General features: G+C 45.5%; 1 protein-coding gene across 4 annotated transcripts in view; it reads left to right on the forward strand.

Moving 5' to 3' along the window:
- LOC117350546 (beta-galactoside alpha-2,6-sialyltransferase 1-like) overlaps positions 1-16,047 on the forward strand; it is a 48,198-nt gene that overhangs the window by 6,097 nt on the left and 26,054 nt on the right. Inside the window, exons 2-5 of one of the 4 annotated variants that reach the window (XM_033924860.1) lie at positions 8,616-9,421; positions 12,184-12,204; positions 13,352-13,449; positions 14,109-14,210. In XM_033924860.1, coding sequence (XP_033780751.1) covers positions 8,653-9,421; positions 12,184-12,204; positions 13,352-13,449; positions 14,109-14,210 — 990 coding nt within the window. In that variant the 5' untranslated portion in view covers positions 8,616-8,652. The remainder of the gene's footprint in view (positions 1-8,615; positions 9,422-12,183; positions 12,205-13,351; positions 13,450-14,108; positions 14,211-16,047) is intronic. The other 3 variants (XM_033924862.1, XM_033924861.1, XM_033924863.1) reach the window with 3 other exon arrangements.

Here is a 16,047-nt window from a genome sequence, read left to right on the forward strand (position 1 = left end):
AAAGTGTGGATGACATTATTTGACATTGTTTTATATTAAGATTTATATTCTGTTTGGTTTTATTTTTCTCTGCCAAGAATGGTAGATAATGTGGGCTGAAAAACTTAAAAAAATAAATACCAGGAGGGAGAAGGTGGATAGAGGAGCAGTGACATTTCTCCCACTGTACCCTCCTTATGTACTTCCCTTTTATGTACTTTTTCTTTAAAATTGTATTTCTTCCCCTCTTTCCTATTGTTTCCCGTGGCTTTAAAAAGCAATACCCAAGCAGGTCTGGTAACGAATTATGTATATGTGATTTTTCTAAAATCATATTTTTACTTTTTGTACAACGCTTTGTAATTTGGTAAAGCGTTCAATCAAATAATATGAATAAACTTGAAACTTGAATGACTGGGCCCAGGACACATGGAGCATCCGCCCCTTCTCAGTCCTGACAGATAAAGCAGTGTGGCAGCCATGTTAGGCCACTTTTAAAGGTCATAGATAAAGAACAAGGCAAATAAAGGAAATGAAACACCTTTTTAATTGGACTAACAATATATTTGGGGAGAAATTCTATAAAGAGACACCAAGATGTGGATGCCCCAGTACAGTTGGGGGAAGCACCTACCCTATAAAGCAGTGGTCTCCAACCTTTTCCATGTAAAGGGCTGCGGTGTTCAACCATGGACAAGCAGGATGAGTCAGCCACACGGTGACGTCATCCGACACACCCAATCCGGATTTGCTCTCTTAGAGCTCAGAGGAAGGCTTTTGGGGAAAAGCCCCCTCTGAGCATGTGCAGGTTGCCTAAGGTGACACTACATCCCGTTTTCAATGGGACAGTCCCATTTTCGGACCGACCTTCCCGTTGTCCCGACCCACCACTTCGGGACACCAAAATGTCCCGTTTTCAGGGACAGCGTCCCGAAGCTGTGCGCGGGGACACCAGGACGCCCGACCACTTTTTCTCCCTGCCGCGCCGATTGAAACCCTGGGCCACCGCCACTGCTTCTTGGCTTCTTCCCGACGTCAATTTTGACGTCGGAGAGGAAGTTCGGGGCCAGCCAATCGTTGCCTGATTGGCCCGAACTTCCTCTCCGATGTCAAGAAGCAGCGGCGGTGGCCCAGGGTTTCAATCGGCATGATAAGGAGGCAGACTAGCAGGCAGCGGCAGTACACGGGTGGTTGAATCCACGGGGGGGGGGGGGGGGTGAATCACTGGGGGGTTGAATCAGGCACTGGAGGGAGGGAAGGAGGTAGGCTGGCTTTGGGGGAAGGACAAAGGCAAGGGAAGACATAGGAAGGAGGCACTGGGGGCACTAGGGACACAGGACAGAGGCACTGAGGACATTATGGACATGAGAAGGAGGCACTGGGGGCACTTTGGACATGGGAAAGAGGCATTGGGGGCACTATGGACATGGGAAGGAGGCACTGGGGGCACTTTGGATATGGGAAAGAGGCATTGGGGAACTATGGACATGGGAAGGAGGCCCTGGGGGCACTAGGGACATGGGAAGAAGGCACTGGGGGCACTAGGGAGACAGGACAGAGGCACTGAGGACATTATGGACATGAGAAGGAGGCACTGGGACACTTTGGACATGGGAAGGAGGCACTGGGGGCACTTTGGATATGGGAAAGAGGCATTGGGGAACTATGGACATGGGAAGGAGGCCCTGGGGGCACTAGGGACATGGGAATAAGGCACTGAGGGCACTAGGGACACAGGACAGAGGCACTGAGGACATTATGGACATGAGAAGGAGGCACTGGGGGCACTTTGGACATGGGAAAAAGGCATTGGGGGCACTATGGACATGGGAAGGAGGCACTGGGGGCACTATGGACATGAGAAGGAGGCACTGGGGGCACTAAGGACACAGGACAGGCACTGGGGGCACTATGGACATGGGAAGGAGGCACTGGGGGCATTAGGGACAAAGGACAGAGGCACTGGGGCACTAAGAACACAGGGCAGAGGCACTGGGGAGCACTATGGACATAGAAAGGAAGGAAAGAGGGAATAGAAAGGGACAATTGTTGGGCCTGAGTGCAGAAAAAAAGAAATGAAAGAAACACAGACAGAAGGAAACGCAACCAGAGACTCATGAAATCACTAGACAACAAAGGTAGGAAAAATGATTTTATTTTCAATTTAGTGATCAAAACGTGTCAGTTTTGAGAATTTATATCTGCTGTCTATATTTTGCACTATATTTGTCTATTTTTCTATAGTTACTGAGGTGACATTGCATATTTTAAAGACATTTGCTTTGACATCTTTGAAACCCCCCCCCAATATAAATGATAATTAACATTTCTTCTGCGTATAGTGTGCTTTGTAGGTTTTTTTTTAATTTTAAGGTTGCCATTATGAATTAATATGAAGATATTATGTGTACATGAAAAATGAATGGAAGAAATTGGGGGTGGGATTTGGGGCGGGGCTAGGGCAGGGTTGGGGCGGGGCTACGGCAGGATTGGGGTGGGGCTAGGGTGGGATTAGGGGCAGGACTGACAAATAGATGTCCCCTTTTGATGAAAAAAATAAACGGTCACATTAAGGTTGCCCTACATAAAGTTGTTCTAGCCTCTGTGATCCTTAGTTTAAATTATTTGCCATATACCCGACGGCTGGATTAACTGCTCGCCAAAGAAAAACTACAACAACCAGAACCAAAGAAGAATGCCAGAGCAAGAAAAGAAAAAGACAGAAAAAAACCAGGCTTCAAGCAATGCCCAAGCTGCAGAAGGAAAAATGAACTCAATAGACCCCCATGTGCTCTGTGTCCGCTGCCTCGGTGAAGCCCATCTAATGGCCGCCTGCCCCCAGAGCCTCCAGATGTCTTTGAGAGCTCACAGAAACCGGCTGAATTCCCTGCATGTGGCGTCGGAAGAGCCACGAAAGAAAACTAAAAAAACAAGCACCGGGATTCCCCCCACTGCAGTGCTGCAGGGGACCCAAGCGCCCACAGCAGCACTCGCACAGCCAGCATGGGCAGAGGCACAACAAACAAGCCCGACATCCCCAGCTCACCTCCTGTACCAGGAGTCTCAGTGTGGTTAGGAGAAGCCAAAGGGGGGTGGAAAAGCTATAAAATAAACCCACCAGGATGTTTGAAAAAAAAACAACAAAAAAAACCCCTACCCAATTGGGCAAGAAAATTGAATCGAAAAACCAATTCAGTAGGCTGAATCGAATCGAAATTTTTTTTCCTGAATCGGGCAGCATTAGTTTGCGCTACTGTCTTAGACTTTAGGACCTGGGATTGGGGAGAGATGGCATCCTCAGTACTTTATAATGCAAGTGAAACGAGGATTTGGTCAGACTTTTGAAGAGTCTGCAGAAGAAAAATATTGTATAGGCCGGGGACATGAGACAGCAGGAAATGGGAACTTTTCTTCCTTCTATTTTTGTGAATGGCAAGGCTGAGGATGTCAGAGAGTTCAGTTAAAATATGTGATTTATAAGAAAATATAATAATGTGTTTTATAAAGTTTATACCCAAATGATCAACTGCAAGACATTATCTTACAATTGTGCCATACTTCATTATCTGGTTTATATTGTTAGTCTTACTGGTTCTCAGCGGGCCACCATGCACTCAAATTACTCTCATTGTGCTGGGCTTTATGCTCCCACTCGTCATCGGATCCAGTACTGTAAATGTTTTAGTTTTTTTTTAGTAATTATAATTTTGTTCATTCAAATAAATATGTGTTAAAAATACTTAGCTGTGCAAAAGACGCTACTCAAGGAGGGTAGAATCACCAATCACCAACATGTTTCGCCCGTGTGGTTCTAAGGGCATTCTCAAAGTTCCCACTCCTTTAGCCTTCTTTCCATTCAAAGAAAAAGCTGTGTAAAATATGCCTTTGTATTCCACTCAGACATCTGTTCCTTTTTTTTTAATTTCAGTTTTGCGGCCCGCTAAGGACCAGTAAGACTAACAATATAAACCAGAGAATGAAATATGGCACAATTGTGAGATAATGTCTTGCAGTTGATCATTTGGGTACTGGAGTGGTCTTCATTCAAATTTATTAAACTAGTGCCTGAGGTTACATTATAAAGTTTATAAGCATTGCTGGCCTACCCGGTGAGGTGTTCCTAATGGTGGTGGTGGTGGCAGCGTGTCAATGTGTTGAGAGGAAGAGGTGGTCTGAGAAATTTTGCTGAGCAAACTCCGGGCCCATATCCACCCCCAAGTTAGTCCACTCCACTCAACTGGTTCACACACTGAGTGGGTCTTAGGGTGTTGTGCCTGGGTAGTTGTTTTGGGATCTCTTCCAGTGGTTTGTCAGTATCTACTTGTGGTCCAAGGAAGGAAACTTTGTTAACCTTAGCATTGACCTTCAGAATATGTTTGTAACAGCGCTGCTTGTGTGTCATTAGGCTATGTAGTGATCGAAAGAAAAAGACAGACCTTTGCACATTTTTGCACTATATGGTGGGTGTATGAGGAGATTCACATTTCCTACACAGCTAAGTCCTTGTGAAGTTACCTTGTTCTTTTTGTATTTGACATCTAGCAAGGTCTCTGTTTGGAAGAAAAGATCTAAGCTTAAAAATGAAGTGGCCAGAAGTTATGGTAAAAGCAGATAGCATTGCTGATTTTAAGAAAAGTTTGGACAAATTCCTGGAGGAAAAGTCCATAGTCTGTTATTAAGACATGGGGGAAGTGTCTGCTTGCCCTGGATCGGTAGCATGGAATGTTGCTACTCTTTGGGTTTTGACCAGGTACTAGTGACCTGAATTGGCTACCATGAGAATGAGCTACTGGGCATGATGGACCATTGGTCTGACCCAGTTAGGCTATTCTTATGTTATGTTCTCATCTGTAGGGGCCTTTGTTTTCACTTCTTATTTTAATGTATTTTTTTTCTGGGAACTTATCAGTGTTTTTTTATAGTGGGAACAAAAACGGAAGAGAATTAATGTGTGTGGAATGGAGGGGGTAACTAATTTCTTCAGCTAAATAATTCAATCCACCTCAACCAGACATAGGAGAACTCGCACACCATTCACACACCCTCCAACCAAAAGCATCAAAAGAAAAAAACTGTTCGACAACCTCCTAGCTATTCGAGCTGCAACACTCGACCCCCAACTCTACAACCTATTGACCTCGACCACAGACTACAAAACCTTCAAAAAAGAAATAAAAACCTTTCTATTCATAAAACACGTAAAACCGAACTAACACAATCAGAACTGTCCCAAGCACCTGCAACTACTCCATATGTACTTCTGATGTCATGACAATTCAGACATAATTTATGTTATGTTATGTTTGGAATAATGGTTACATATATGAGGTTCAATAAAAGAAAATTTTCACTGCCTGTTTCTATTCTGATCATTTATTTCGTTTCATGGTTATTACACAAAATATTTTTTTACATGGGGGGGTGTCAAAAAATGATGGGCGGGGGTGCCACATACCCTAGGTACGCCACTTCATTTACATTAGGTAGGTATTTAAACGTCTCTATCATATCTCCCCTGTCCCACCTTTCCTCCAAAGTATACAGATTGAGATCTTTAAGTCTGTCCCCATACGCCTTATGATGAAGACCACATACCATTTTAGTAGCCTTCCTCTGGACCAACACCATCCTTTTTATATCTTTTTGAAGGTTCGACCTCCAGAATTGTACACAATATTCTAAATGAGGTCTCCCCAGAGTCTTATGCCTCCTTTTTTCTACTGTCCATACCTCTCCCTATGCAACCTAGCATCCTTCTAGCTTTCACCGTCACCTTTTCAACCTGCTTGGCCACTTTTGAGATCATCTCGTACAACCACGCCCAAGTCCCGCTCTTCTGTCGTGCACATCAGCTCTTCACTCCCTAATCTGTACCGTTCCCTCGGGGTTTTGCAGTCCAAATGCAAGACCATGCATTTCTTTGCATTACATTTCAGCTGCCGAATTTCAGACCATTCTTCAAGCTTACAACCCTTCACTGATGGGAAAACAGAAAAAGCATGAGCTTTACGTGACTGCTTTTGAGCAACAAAGGAAAATGAATTGATCAAATAAGCTGGAGGTTGACCTGACATTTTTTTAACTTATTGTTAACCGCGTCAAGCTTCCTCTGGTTGAAGACCTGGTATATAAAGTTAAGTTTTAGTTTAGTTAAGGCACAACCTAAAATAATGCTTATCAACTAAGTGGGTAACAGTTGATACATACATAAAAGTAACAAATATTACATATGAAAAATAATACATTATCAAATAAAGACCTCAGTAAAAAAATCCCGTCAGATTATCTTCAAATAATATAAGGATCTGGTGGTTACTCTACTGTGTCTTTGGTATGATTTTATTTTCGACACAACTTCATCTCACAGTAACCAAAGATCCTGTTGCTTTGGAACAGATACATGTTTGATGAGAGTAGGTCATGATTAGCAATGGACAGCACAGGCAGCGGAACCCTTTTTTGTTTGGATGGAGGGAGGGGGGGCAAAAGCTCTGCCCTAGGCCCCGCCCCAGACCTGCCCAAGCTCTTCCCCAGACCTCACCCCCATAATAATAGTACTAATTGTAAACACCATTTCTTCCATTCATTTTTCATATACACACAGAATAATCTTATTAATAATACACAGTGGTAACCACAAAATTAAACCACACAAAGCACACTCTTTTTCCCCTCCCCACCACTGCACATCCCCATGTGCAACGTCCTCCTCTATCTCACTGTCTACCATCTCTCTGTCTCTCATTCCCTCCCTCCCTTGCTACAAAGGGAGTGGGGAAAGAGAGGGAGGGAGAGAGGGATCCAGGGTGCCTCTCTCCCACCCCCTCTACTGCCACATCCAATATTTCTCCCTCTCTTATCCCACGGACTGTGTGCAGCATCTTTTGCCCCTGCCCACCAGCCCCATATCCAACATTTCTGCTTCTGTCACCCCTCTCCAGCTCCATGCTACATCTCTTCCTCCATTCCCTCCATCACCATGTCCAAAATTCCTCCCTCTTGAATCCATTTCCATCTGTCCCAGTCCACTGTTTCCTCTCCACCACCACATCCGACATTTCTCCCTCTTATCTCTCTCTACCTCACTCCTCTTCCATCACCATGTCCAATAATTCTCCTATTTCTTCCTTTCCCCATGTACACCATCTCTTTCCCTCTCACTCACACCCATGCTTAATAATTCTCCCTTTCTATTCCCTCCCCACCTCAGCATCTTTTTCCCCCATTCTTCCATCCTATGCCTCAAGTTTATGCTCCCTCCCTCCCTTCATACCCCTCCCTCCTGTGTCCAAGTTAGTGCTCCCTCCCTCCTTTCCAGCCTTTGTCCCAAGCCTGTGCCCCTTCTCTCACTTCTGTGGCCTAACACGTCCCCTATCTCCATTCTGTGTCCCAAATTCATGCCCCCACCCTCATTTGTCCCAAGTTCATGCTCCTTTCCTTCCTTGTCTCAATGTGCCCCTCCCTCCTGTGTCCCAACATACCCCTCTCCCTCCCTGTGACCCAATGTGCCTCTCTTCCTCCCTCCCTTTTGTGTCCCATGTTCATGCCCCCTCCCAAGAGTGTGTATCTGTGTTCTGGCTGGCTCTAAAACATCCAAGTAGGTCTCCTCCTTCTTCTTTACAGCCCCACTTCTTTCTTCACAAAGCCACAGGCAACAGTAGCAGCAAAGTATGGCCAGAGGTCCTGGTGTGCTCCCAAGTATGACATCTCTCACCTATCCTGGTCCCCAGTCCATATCCCCACTGCCTTTCCCTAGCTATGTCTTCTCTTCCTTCTCTTTTTTCTCTGAGTTGTCCATCTCTCTCTCCCACTTCTGTCCCCTCCCCTGAATCTCTTTCCCTTTCCCCATCTTGCCCCCTCCACCAAATCTCTCTCCCTCTCCCCATTTTGCCCTCCACATCCATTTCTCCCTTTCTCCCCCCTGCCTTCCCTCATATCCTTCTCCCCCTCTCTTACTCCCTCTGTCCTCATATCTCTCCCTCCTTCTCTCATCTGAGTCCAATATCTCTCCCTTCCCCCAGTCCCATATGCTCCTCTCTACCGGTTTTCTACACCTAGCTACCAGCCAATATACCAGCTGGTAGGCACTCCGCCATGCCTCTGCCGGCATCTACTTCTCCTCCCCCCTTGCTTCCGCCCGCCGCCTCGTGTCTATGTTTAACTTCTTAGAAAGCACTGCGCCTCCCTGCCGCTAGCCCTGGCGTCTTCTCTCCACTTCAGCCCGCTCTCTCTGACAACTTCCTCTTTTCACTAGGGCTGGCCGCAGTGGAGAGAAGAAACCAGGCCAGTGGCAGGGTGGTGCAGCACTTTTCTAAGAAGTTAAACGTAGACGCGCGGTGGGCGGGTGAGCAGACGGGAGGGAGGAGGAGTAGATGCAGGTGAAGGGGTGCAGCAGAGCGTGACAACCAGCAGGCATGCTGGACGGTAGCAAGGTGCCGCTCCCAGCCTCACAAAAATTGGGTTCCCCCCCCCACACACAGGATCACCACAGGATGGGCAGTTTTTGAGGAGGCCATGGCCCCTGTGGGCCCCCCCCATTCCAACGCCTATGAATGGATATACTTAAAGAGAAATCTGTCCTCACTCTCTGTCACTAATAAAATGTAATGACTTCCTTTTTTTCTTCTCTGTATCAGGCTCTTTCCTGCTCCCTGACCATTACTGGGACTGGGGATGGATGTCTGCCCTCGTATGTGGAGGGGCCCTCGGAGAACATGGAAAGGCTGCATCTGTGTGACCTTTGCCTGCCTCTGCTTGGCTATTCTGTACTTGGTGTGCACCGAGACAGCGATCATGTTACGGAGTCAGTACCAAAGCCCTCGCAGGTCCTGGCAGGGGAGAGCAAGCACAGTCTCTGTGGAGAAACTGATCCGAGGCATTCAGACCTTGCCTGAGTTAAATTCAAGTGCCTCCTCCACTTCCATTTCCCACCATCGAAACATGAGTGGAGCCCCTGTCACTCTGGTGAGAGAGATAGCAAAGCCCTCTGGGGCACGTGGCAGTTGGGTCACTGGTCTCACCGGCTTCTTTCATCGGCTGCTTGTAGTACTGAGTGGGGACCACCGCAGAGGGGAGAGCCTGGACTTTCCCAGAGGGAAATCCCCTTGGAGGGTGTGGAATGAGAACTCAAGCTCTGCCATGCTAAACAAGAGACTGCAGAAGGTCTTCAAGACGTATCGGTCTAGGAACAAATACAGTATGCCACCACAGAAGGAACGGCCCCGGCTTTCCCACAAGCGGAGCGCACAGGAGCTGCTATGTCAACTGAAGAATCAGGTAAAAGTGCAGACTCTGGGGACAGAACAGCCTCCCTTCAACACACAGGAGTGGGCCACGTTCCTTCCTTCCCTTCACCTCTCCCAGGAGCTGGGGTCCCTGAAGAACTGTGCTGTGGTGTCTTCTGCCGGCTCAATCCGCAACTCCCATCTGGGCCGAGAGATAGGTAAGTTTCATGGTCCATGATCTTGGACACGCACTGGTACATTGACAGATGCATGTATCTCCCCTATACTTGCCAGATGGCAAGTACCTGAATAAATTCATGTAAACCATTCTGAGCTCCCTGGGGAGAACAGTATAGAAAATGGAATAAATAAATAAAATCCTTCCATGACAGCTAAAAAGGGTTCCTGGCACATATGCCTTTTGACCACAAGGTGGCAGTATTATTACACAGTACTACACACACACTTTGCAATCCCATAATCTCTACTCACTGAAAGAGAGCACTGCAATATTCATCTGTTTCCATTGAACTTTATTTTATCTTATTCACAAATCTTCTTGAGTTGCCTCATTTTTATCATCCACCCTTTTTATTTTAAATATTTTTCTCCAAGTCACATCTTCAGCTGTCTGTGCTGTTTTCATGTATTATCCCCCAGATTCTCTATACTGTGACTAAATTTGCACATGCAAATCTGAACATAATCTGATTTGCATGTACAATTAGTTAACAAGCCATTCTGTGCTAATAATTGCCAATTAACAATCAATTATTTGCTACTAAATAGAATTTATGGGGCTCATTTTCAAAAATTAAAGACGTCCAAAAAAACGGCATAAAGTGCTGATTTTCGAAACGGACTTTCTAGATGTTTTGCTAGACTTTTTTGTCAGCTGTGCATGTAAAATTCATGGGGGCATGTTGGAGGCATGTTATGGGGGGGGATTTGGGTGTCCTTAGCGCTTGGACATCTTGTGGCGATCATCAAACATTTCCCAGGACGTCCAGGATGTGATTTAGACATTTGGAGCTACACCTGTTTTAAAAGCATCTAAGTGCCGAAAAGTTGCCCAAACTGATCAGATGACCACTGAGGGGATTAAGGCATAACCCCCCTCCACACTTCCCCAGTGGTCACTGACCCCTCTCCCAACCCCTAAAGATGTGAAAGAAACAGTACAGACCTGTCCATGGCAGGATTAATTCTTTGAGGACCCCTAGGCACACAAGTACACTGGGCCCCCTGGCCATGCCCCGCCCACATTTATCTGTTTTCTTATTTACTTCTTTATTTCCACTTGTATTATTTTTTTAAATTCAAAACAAATAAAGATTAGCATACCAGTGCACGGATTTTCTTCTATGCAACCCCCAAACATCTCTGGACAAATCCCCCTTCCTTCCCTTCCCACCTACTTACCCAGGACTTTAACTCTTAAAAGTGTTCAAATATATTGTAAAGCAGTTATACTATCCGAAATATAAGTCTATATTAATAACCAAGTTTGCAACGCCTCTCAATTGCCTCACTCTATGTCGCCCAAACAACCAAATCTGTAACTCCTCTAGTACGTTCCACTCCATGTATGTTAACTTGTAATGAAACAACAAGGCAAGCGGTCTATGTGTTCCCTCTAAGCTGAGCAGGAGTCCTCCACCCACAGTCTCACCAATAGAGGGTGCTGTTTTACTGTCACATTTTTCAATTGTGAGGGACAGGCAAGTTCTGCAGGACTCCAGGGAACATACCTGTCCTTAGCGACTGAAAATATTCCACCCCCTAGTGGTAGCAACGGACCCGTCCACCAAAGAATCCAACGTGGAACAAAAGAAGACAATAAGGAGATTCAAATCGGGTTTATTCAAGGGGCTCCCAAGAACCATGCCCTATGCATTTCGCCATACAAGGCTAGTCATCGCTAAAAGAAAAGCATGTCTTTCATACACACAGAACACAGATCCACCCTCACCCAGTCTGGAATAAGTAATCACAAACTAAAAATAGAAATATGTAGATAAAGGTTAAACCGAACCGCCAAGAAGCCAAACTACATACAGTGAAAAACCACAGAAACAATGACACATAGCTCCCTAATACTCTACAAAATAAAAATATAGCAGATGTAAATTTGAAGAAACTGACAATCAACAACTGACAAATTAACAAATAGAAATAAAACAAAAATTAAAAATAAGAATATACCATTTTATTGGATTAATCCATTTTTCAATTAACTTTTTCAGAGGCCATAGCCTCCTACTTCTTCAGGACAGGGGGTGGAAATAAGGGTGCGTCTTGAGGAGCGAATGTAAGAAAATCCAAAAAACCCCGTACCTTTTTTTCCATCCCGGCGGACCAGCGCGCTTTCCGTGCTCCTGCCTCAGTTCCCCTGCTTTCTTCCGGCAGCGGCACAGCGGCGCATAAGAAAGGCGCGTGCTTTTTGCGTGCCTGCTTGGTCCCTCACTGCACTCCAAATGGCTGCCTGTCAGTTCTCATCCCACAAGAACTGACAGGCAGCCATTTGGAGTGCAGCAAGGGACTAAGCAGGCACGCAAAAAGTGTGTGCCTGCCTCGTGCACCACTGTGCAGCTCCCAGAAAAGAGCAGGGGAACCGAGGCAGGAACGTGGAAAGTGCACTGGACCGCCAGGATGGGAAAAAAGGTACTGGGGGTGGGGAGTGCCTGCCTTTGACTTTGTATTGTGGCTGGCTGGCTGGCTGGCTTGGGGTTGGCTGGCTGTCTTGGGGCTGGCTGGCTGGCTTGGGGTTGGCTGGTTTGGGACTGGCTGGCTGGCTTGGGACTGGCTGGGGGCTGGGAACTGGCTGGCTGGCTGCCACTTCACGTGCCTACCATTAGACGTGCCCACCACTAGACGTGCCCTGTACCCTGTCCCAGCCTACCACTAAACCACCAGAGGGGGGACAGGGTACAGGGCACACCATGTGGTTCAGAATTTTTTTCTTCTTTTTCCTCTACAGGTGGGTGCGTCATATGGTCAGGTGCGTCTTATGAAGCGAAAAATACGGTACCTTATTTTCTGTTTATAAAAGTTTTATCAATACAACTACAATACTATTTTATTCTAAAGCAACAAAAAAATCTTTTTTTTTTAACCTTTTGTTATTTCTGCTCGTCTTTCTAGCCAGCATCTGTCTTCTCTCTCCCTTCCATGCAGCATCTGGCCCTTTCATCCAGCCTCTGCCCTCTCTTTGCCCCTTCCATTCACTGTCTGCCCTCTCTCTCTGTCCCTTCCATCACCTGTCCACCCACTCCCCATTCCATATGACATCTTCCTTCTTTCTATGCTCCTTCCATAATCTGTCTATCCTATGCCCCTTCTCTCCTTTGTACATGATTCATTTCAACTCTGCCACCTCTCTATTTTTCTCTCTCTGTCACCATCCCATCCCCTATGCTCTAGCATCTCTCTCTTCTCCTTTCTTTCCTTCCCACCCCACGGTCTGACATCTCTGTCTCCTTCCCTTCGTTGATTCCCTGGCATCTTTCTCCTTTCCTTTTCTTCCATATCTCCCTCCCCCTCCATGCTCTGACATCTCCTCCTTCCTTTTTCACTTCCTATTCCCTTGGCCTGGCATATCTTCCTCCTTTCCTCCATGCCTTGGCATCTCTTCCTCCCTCCCTTCTCTCTATGCCCTGGCATCTCCTTTCATTCCTTCCTTTCTCTCCCTCCCTTCCTCATCTTCTTTCTCCTTCTCTCTCCCTCCGGTTAAGTGCAGCAATTCTCTCTCCCTCTGCTCCCTTTCCTCCTTCTGTCACCCTGTCCCCGGTTGTCAGTGCAGCCCCTAAGCGGGTGCTCCAAGGCTTGGCATCATGAATTTCTTCGGGCAGCAGCAGCATATGCTCTTCAGCTGTCTGTGCTGTGTTCATGCTTTATATGTGATGCCTACATGAGGATCTAATGAAAGTTCTTCCAAAAGCACCCTCAAACTATTCAAATAGCAGCATCTACTCAGGATTAGGGAAGGTTTCAGAGTAAAAGTGACCTGAGAAACTGTTTTTTCAGTGTGTCTCTTGGACACAGAGCTGGGTCTCAGCCTGCGAAATGGAGCAGCAGAGATTCTTTCTAACTGTCTGTCTTTCTAACTGGGGCCTCCTTAAGTCCAACCTCTCTCATCCCTCCCTCAGATTCCCATGATGCTGTTCTGAGGTTTAACGCAGCCCCAACTTCCAAGTACCAGAATGATGTGGGTAAGAAGACGACAGTGCGCCTAATTAATTCCCAGGTAACCCAGCTAATTATTACCTAAGTAACAATGATTCTGATTTAATTAACATTTCAAGGTCATCTATTCCTGTGATGCTATTACTGGAGTAAAGCCTTTCTCTGTATCATTCTGACTTGAATAACTGATATATTTCACAGCCAAGTAATGGTTATCTCGGTGTAATTATTACCCCGGTCCCTGAATAATTCTTACCTGAGTAACAGCTATTGTACATTAATTGATAATTGAGTACCCTCTATTTCTGTCAGAGTAAAGCTTTTCTCTAGATTGTTCTGGCCTTAGTAACTGTAGTGATATGCCTAATATTTCATAGTCAAATAGTGGCTATCTGTGTTTAGTTATTACCCGAGTGTCACTTATCTCTATGTAATTATTACCTGAACGACCAAATATCTACCATGTCTGTGTAACTGATACTTGTAGTAATGAATGGTGTGATAAGAACACTCTTCCACCCCCCCCCCCTCTACTCCCGCATGATATGATACCCCTCTCCAGCATTCTACTTCACTGGCCCTCTGCCTTCCCTGCCATCATCCTGTTCTTAATTTGGGGCATGCGGTAACAATAGTTCTGCTGGTTTTCTGAACACATGCTTTCTCTCTGTAGCATTTTATTGGAGTAACCAAACCTACCCGTGAAACTGTCATCCACAGGTGATGGCATCAAATAAGCACAGGTTTCTGGAGAATGCACTCTTTGGCGAGGGGATCTTGGTGGCCTGGGACCCTGCTCCTTATTCCTCAGATCTCCTGGAGGCAAGTGAGGAGGAAGAGCATGTGTATAATATCTCACAAACTCCATACATGTGGATATATATTCCACTATCTGTATATTCCACCTCTGCATATTTTTCTCAGACATCAAATATCTGAATATATATCCCTCTGTATATCCCGTTTGTCTATATATTACCTCACAGACACTGTTATCTCCCAAATGTCATATACCTGAATATATTTTGTATATCCTTCTGTAACATAAGAGCATAAGAATTGCCAAAGGTCCATCAAGCCTGTTTCCCAACAGTGGCCAATTCAGGTCACAAGTACCTTTGCAGAAACCCAGCATAGCAACATTCCAGAACTGAGAATGTGATGTCATAATGCCTCATTCCACTAATGCCTAAGAGCCAACCTCATCAGTGATGTCACAATGGCTTCATTATCCTATACTTGGCTCACATAAGAATCAGAGTATGAATGGGTTCAGCCACTGAAAGCCTTGCATTGAAGAATGCTGGTGTAGAAGGACTGAGGTTGAGATAAACAGACACTAAAGAATGCCCATGGGATGGTTAGAACATAAGATCATAAGCGTTGCCATACTGGGACAGACCAAAGGTCCATCAAGCCCAGTTTCCAACAGTGGCCAACCCCAGGTCCCAACTACCTGGCAGAAACCCAAAGAGTAGCATCATTCCAGAGCTTAGATTGTGATGTCATAATACTTTATTCCACCAATGCCTAAGAGTCAACCTCATCAGTGATGTCACAATGGTTTGATTGTCCTATATTGGCTCACATAAAAACATAAGAGTTGCCATACTGGGACAGACCAAAGGTCCATCAAGCCCAGTTTCCAACAGTGGCCAACCCCAGGTCCCAACTACCTGGCAGAAACCCAAAGAGTAGCATCATTCCAGAGCTTAGATTGTGATGTCATAATACTTTATTCCACCAATGCCTAAGAGTCAACCTCATCAGTGATGTCACAATGGTTTGATTGTCCTATATTGGCTCACATAAAAACATAAGAGTTGCCATACTGGGACAGACCAAAGGTCCATCAAGCCCAGTTTCCAACAGTGGCCAACCCCAGAAACCCAAAGAGTAGCATCATTCCAGAGCTTAGATTGTGATGTCATAATACTTTATTCCACCAATGCCTAAGAGTCAACCTCATCAGTGATGTCACAATGGTTTGATTGTCCTATATTGGCTCACATAAGAGTTGCCATACTAGGACAGATCGAAGGTCCATCAAGCCCAGTATCCTGTTTCCAACAGTGGCCAAGCCAGGTCACAAGTACCTGGTAAGGTCCCAAAAGATTAAACAAATTTTATGTTGCTTATCCTAGGAATAAGCCATTGATTTTTCCAAGTCCATCTTAATGATGGCTTATAGAGTTTTCGTTTAGGAAATTAGCCAAACCTGCAGAGTTAACTGCTTTCACCACATTCTCTGGCAATTAATTCCAGAGTTTAATTATACGTTGAGTGAAGAAATATTTTATCCGATTTCTTTTAAATCTACTACTTAGTAGCTTCATTGCATGCCCCCTAGACCTAGTATTTTTGGAAAGAATAAACAGGCGATTCACGTTCATTCCACTCCACTCAGTATGTTATAGACCTCTAGGATATCACCCCTGAGCCGCTTTAGCCTTTCCTCACAGAGAAGTCGTCCCATCCCTTTATCATTTTTGTCACCCTTCTCTGTACCTTTTCTAATTCTGCTATATCTTTTTTGAGATGAGGTAAACAGAATATGGTTTGACTACGTACAATTTCAATATATTGTGTGGTGCAGTGGTTAAAGCCTCAGCCTCAGCATCCTGGGGTTGCGGGTTCAAAGCCATGGTTCTCCTTGTGA

The sequence above is a fragment of the Geotrypetes seraphini genome, chromosome 16 (assembly GCF_902459505.1).
Source record: "Geotrypetes seraphini chromosome 16, aGeoSer1.1, whole genome shotgun sequence".
Taxonomy (NCBI): Eukaryota; Metazoa; Chordata; class Amphibia; order Gymnophiona; family Dermophiidae; genus Geotrypetes; species Geotrypetes seraphini.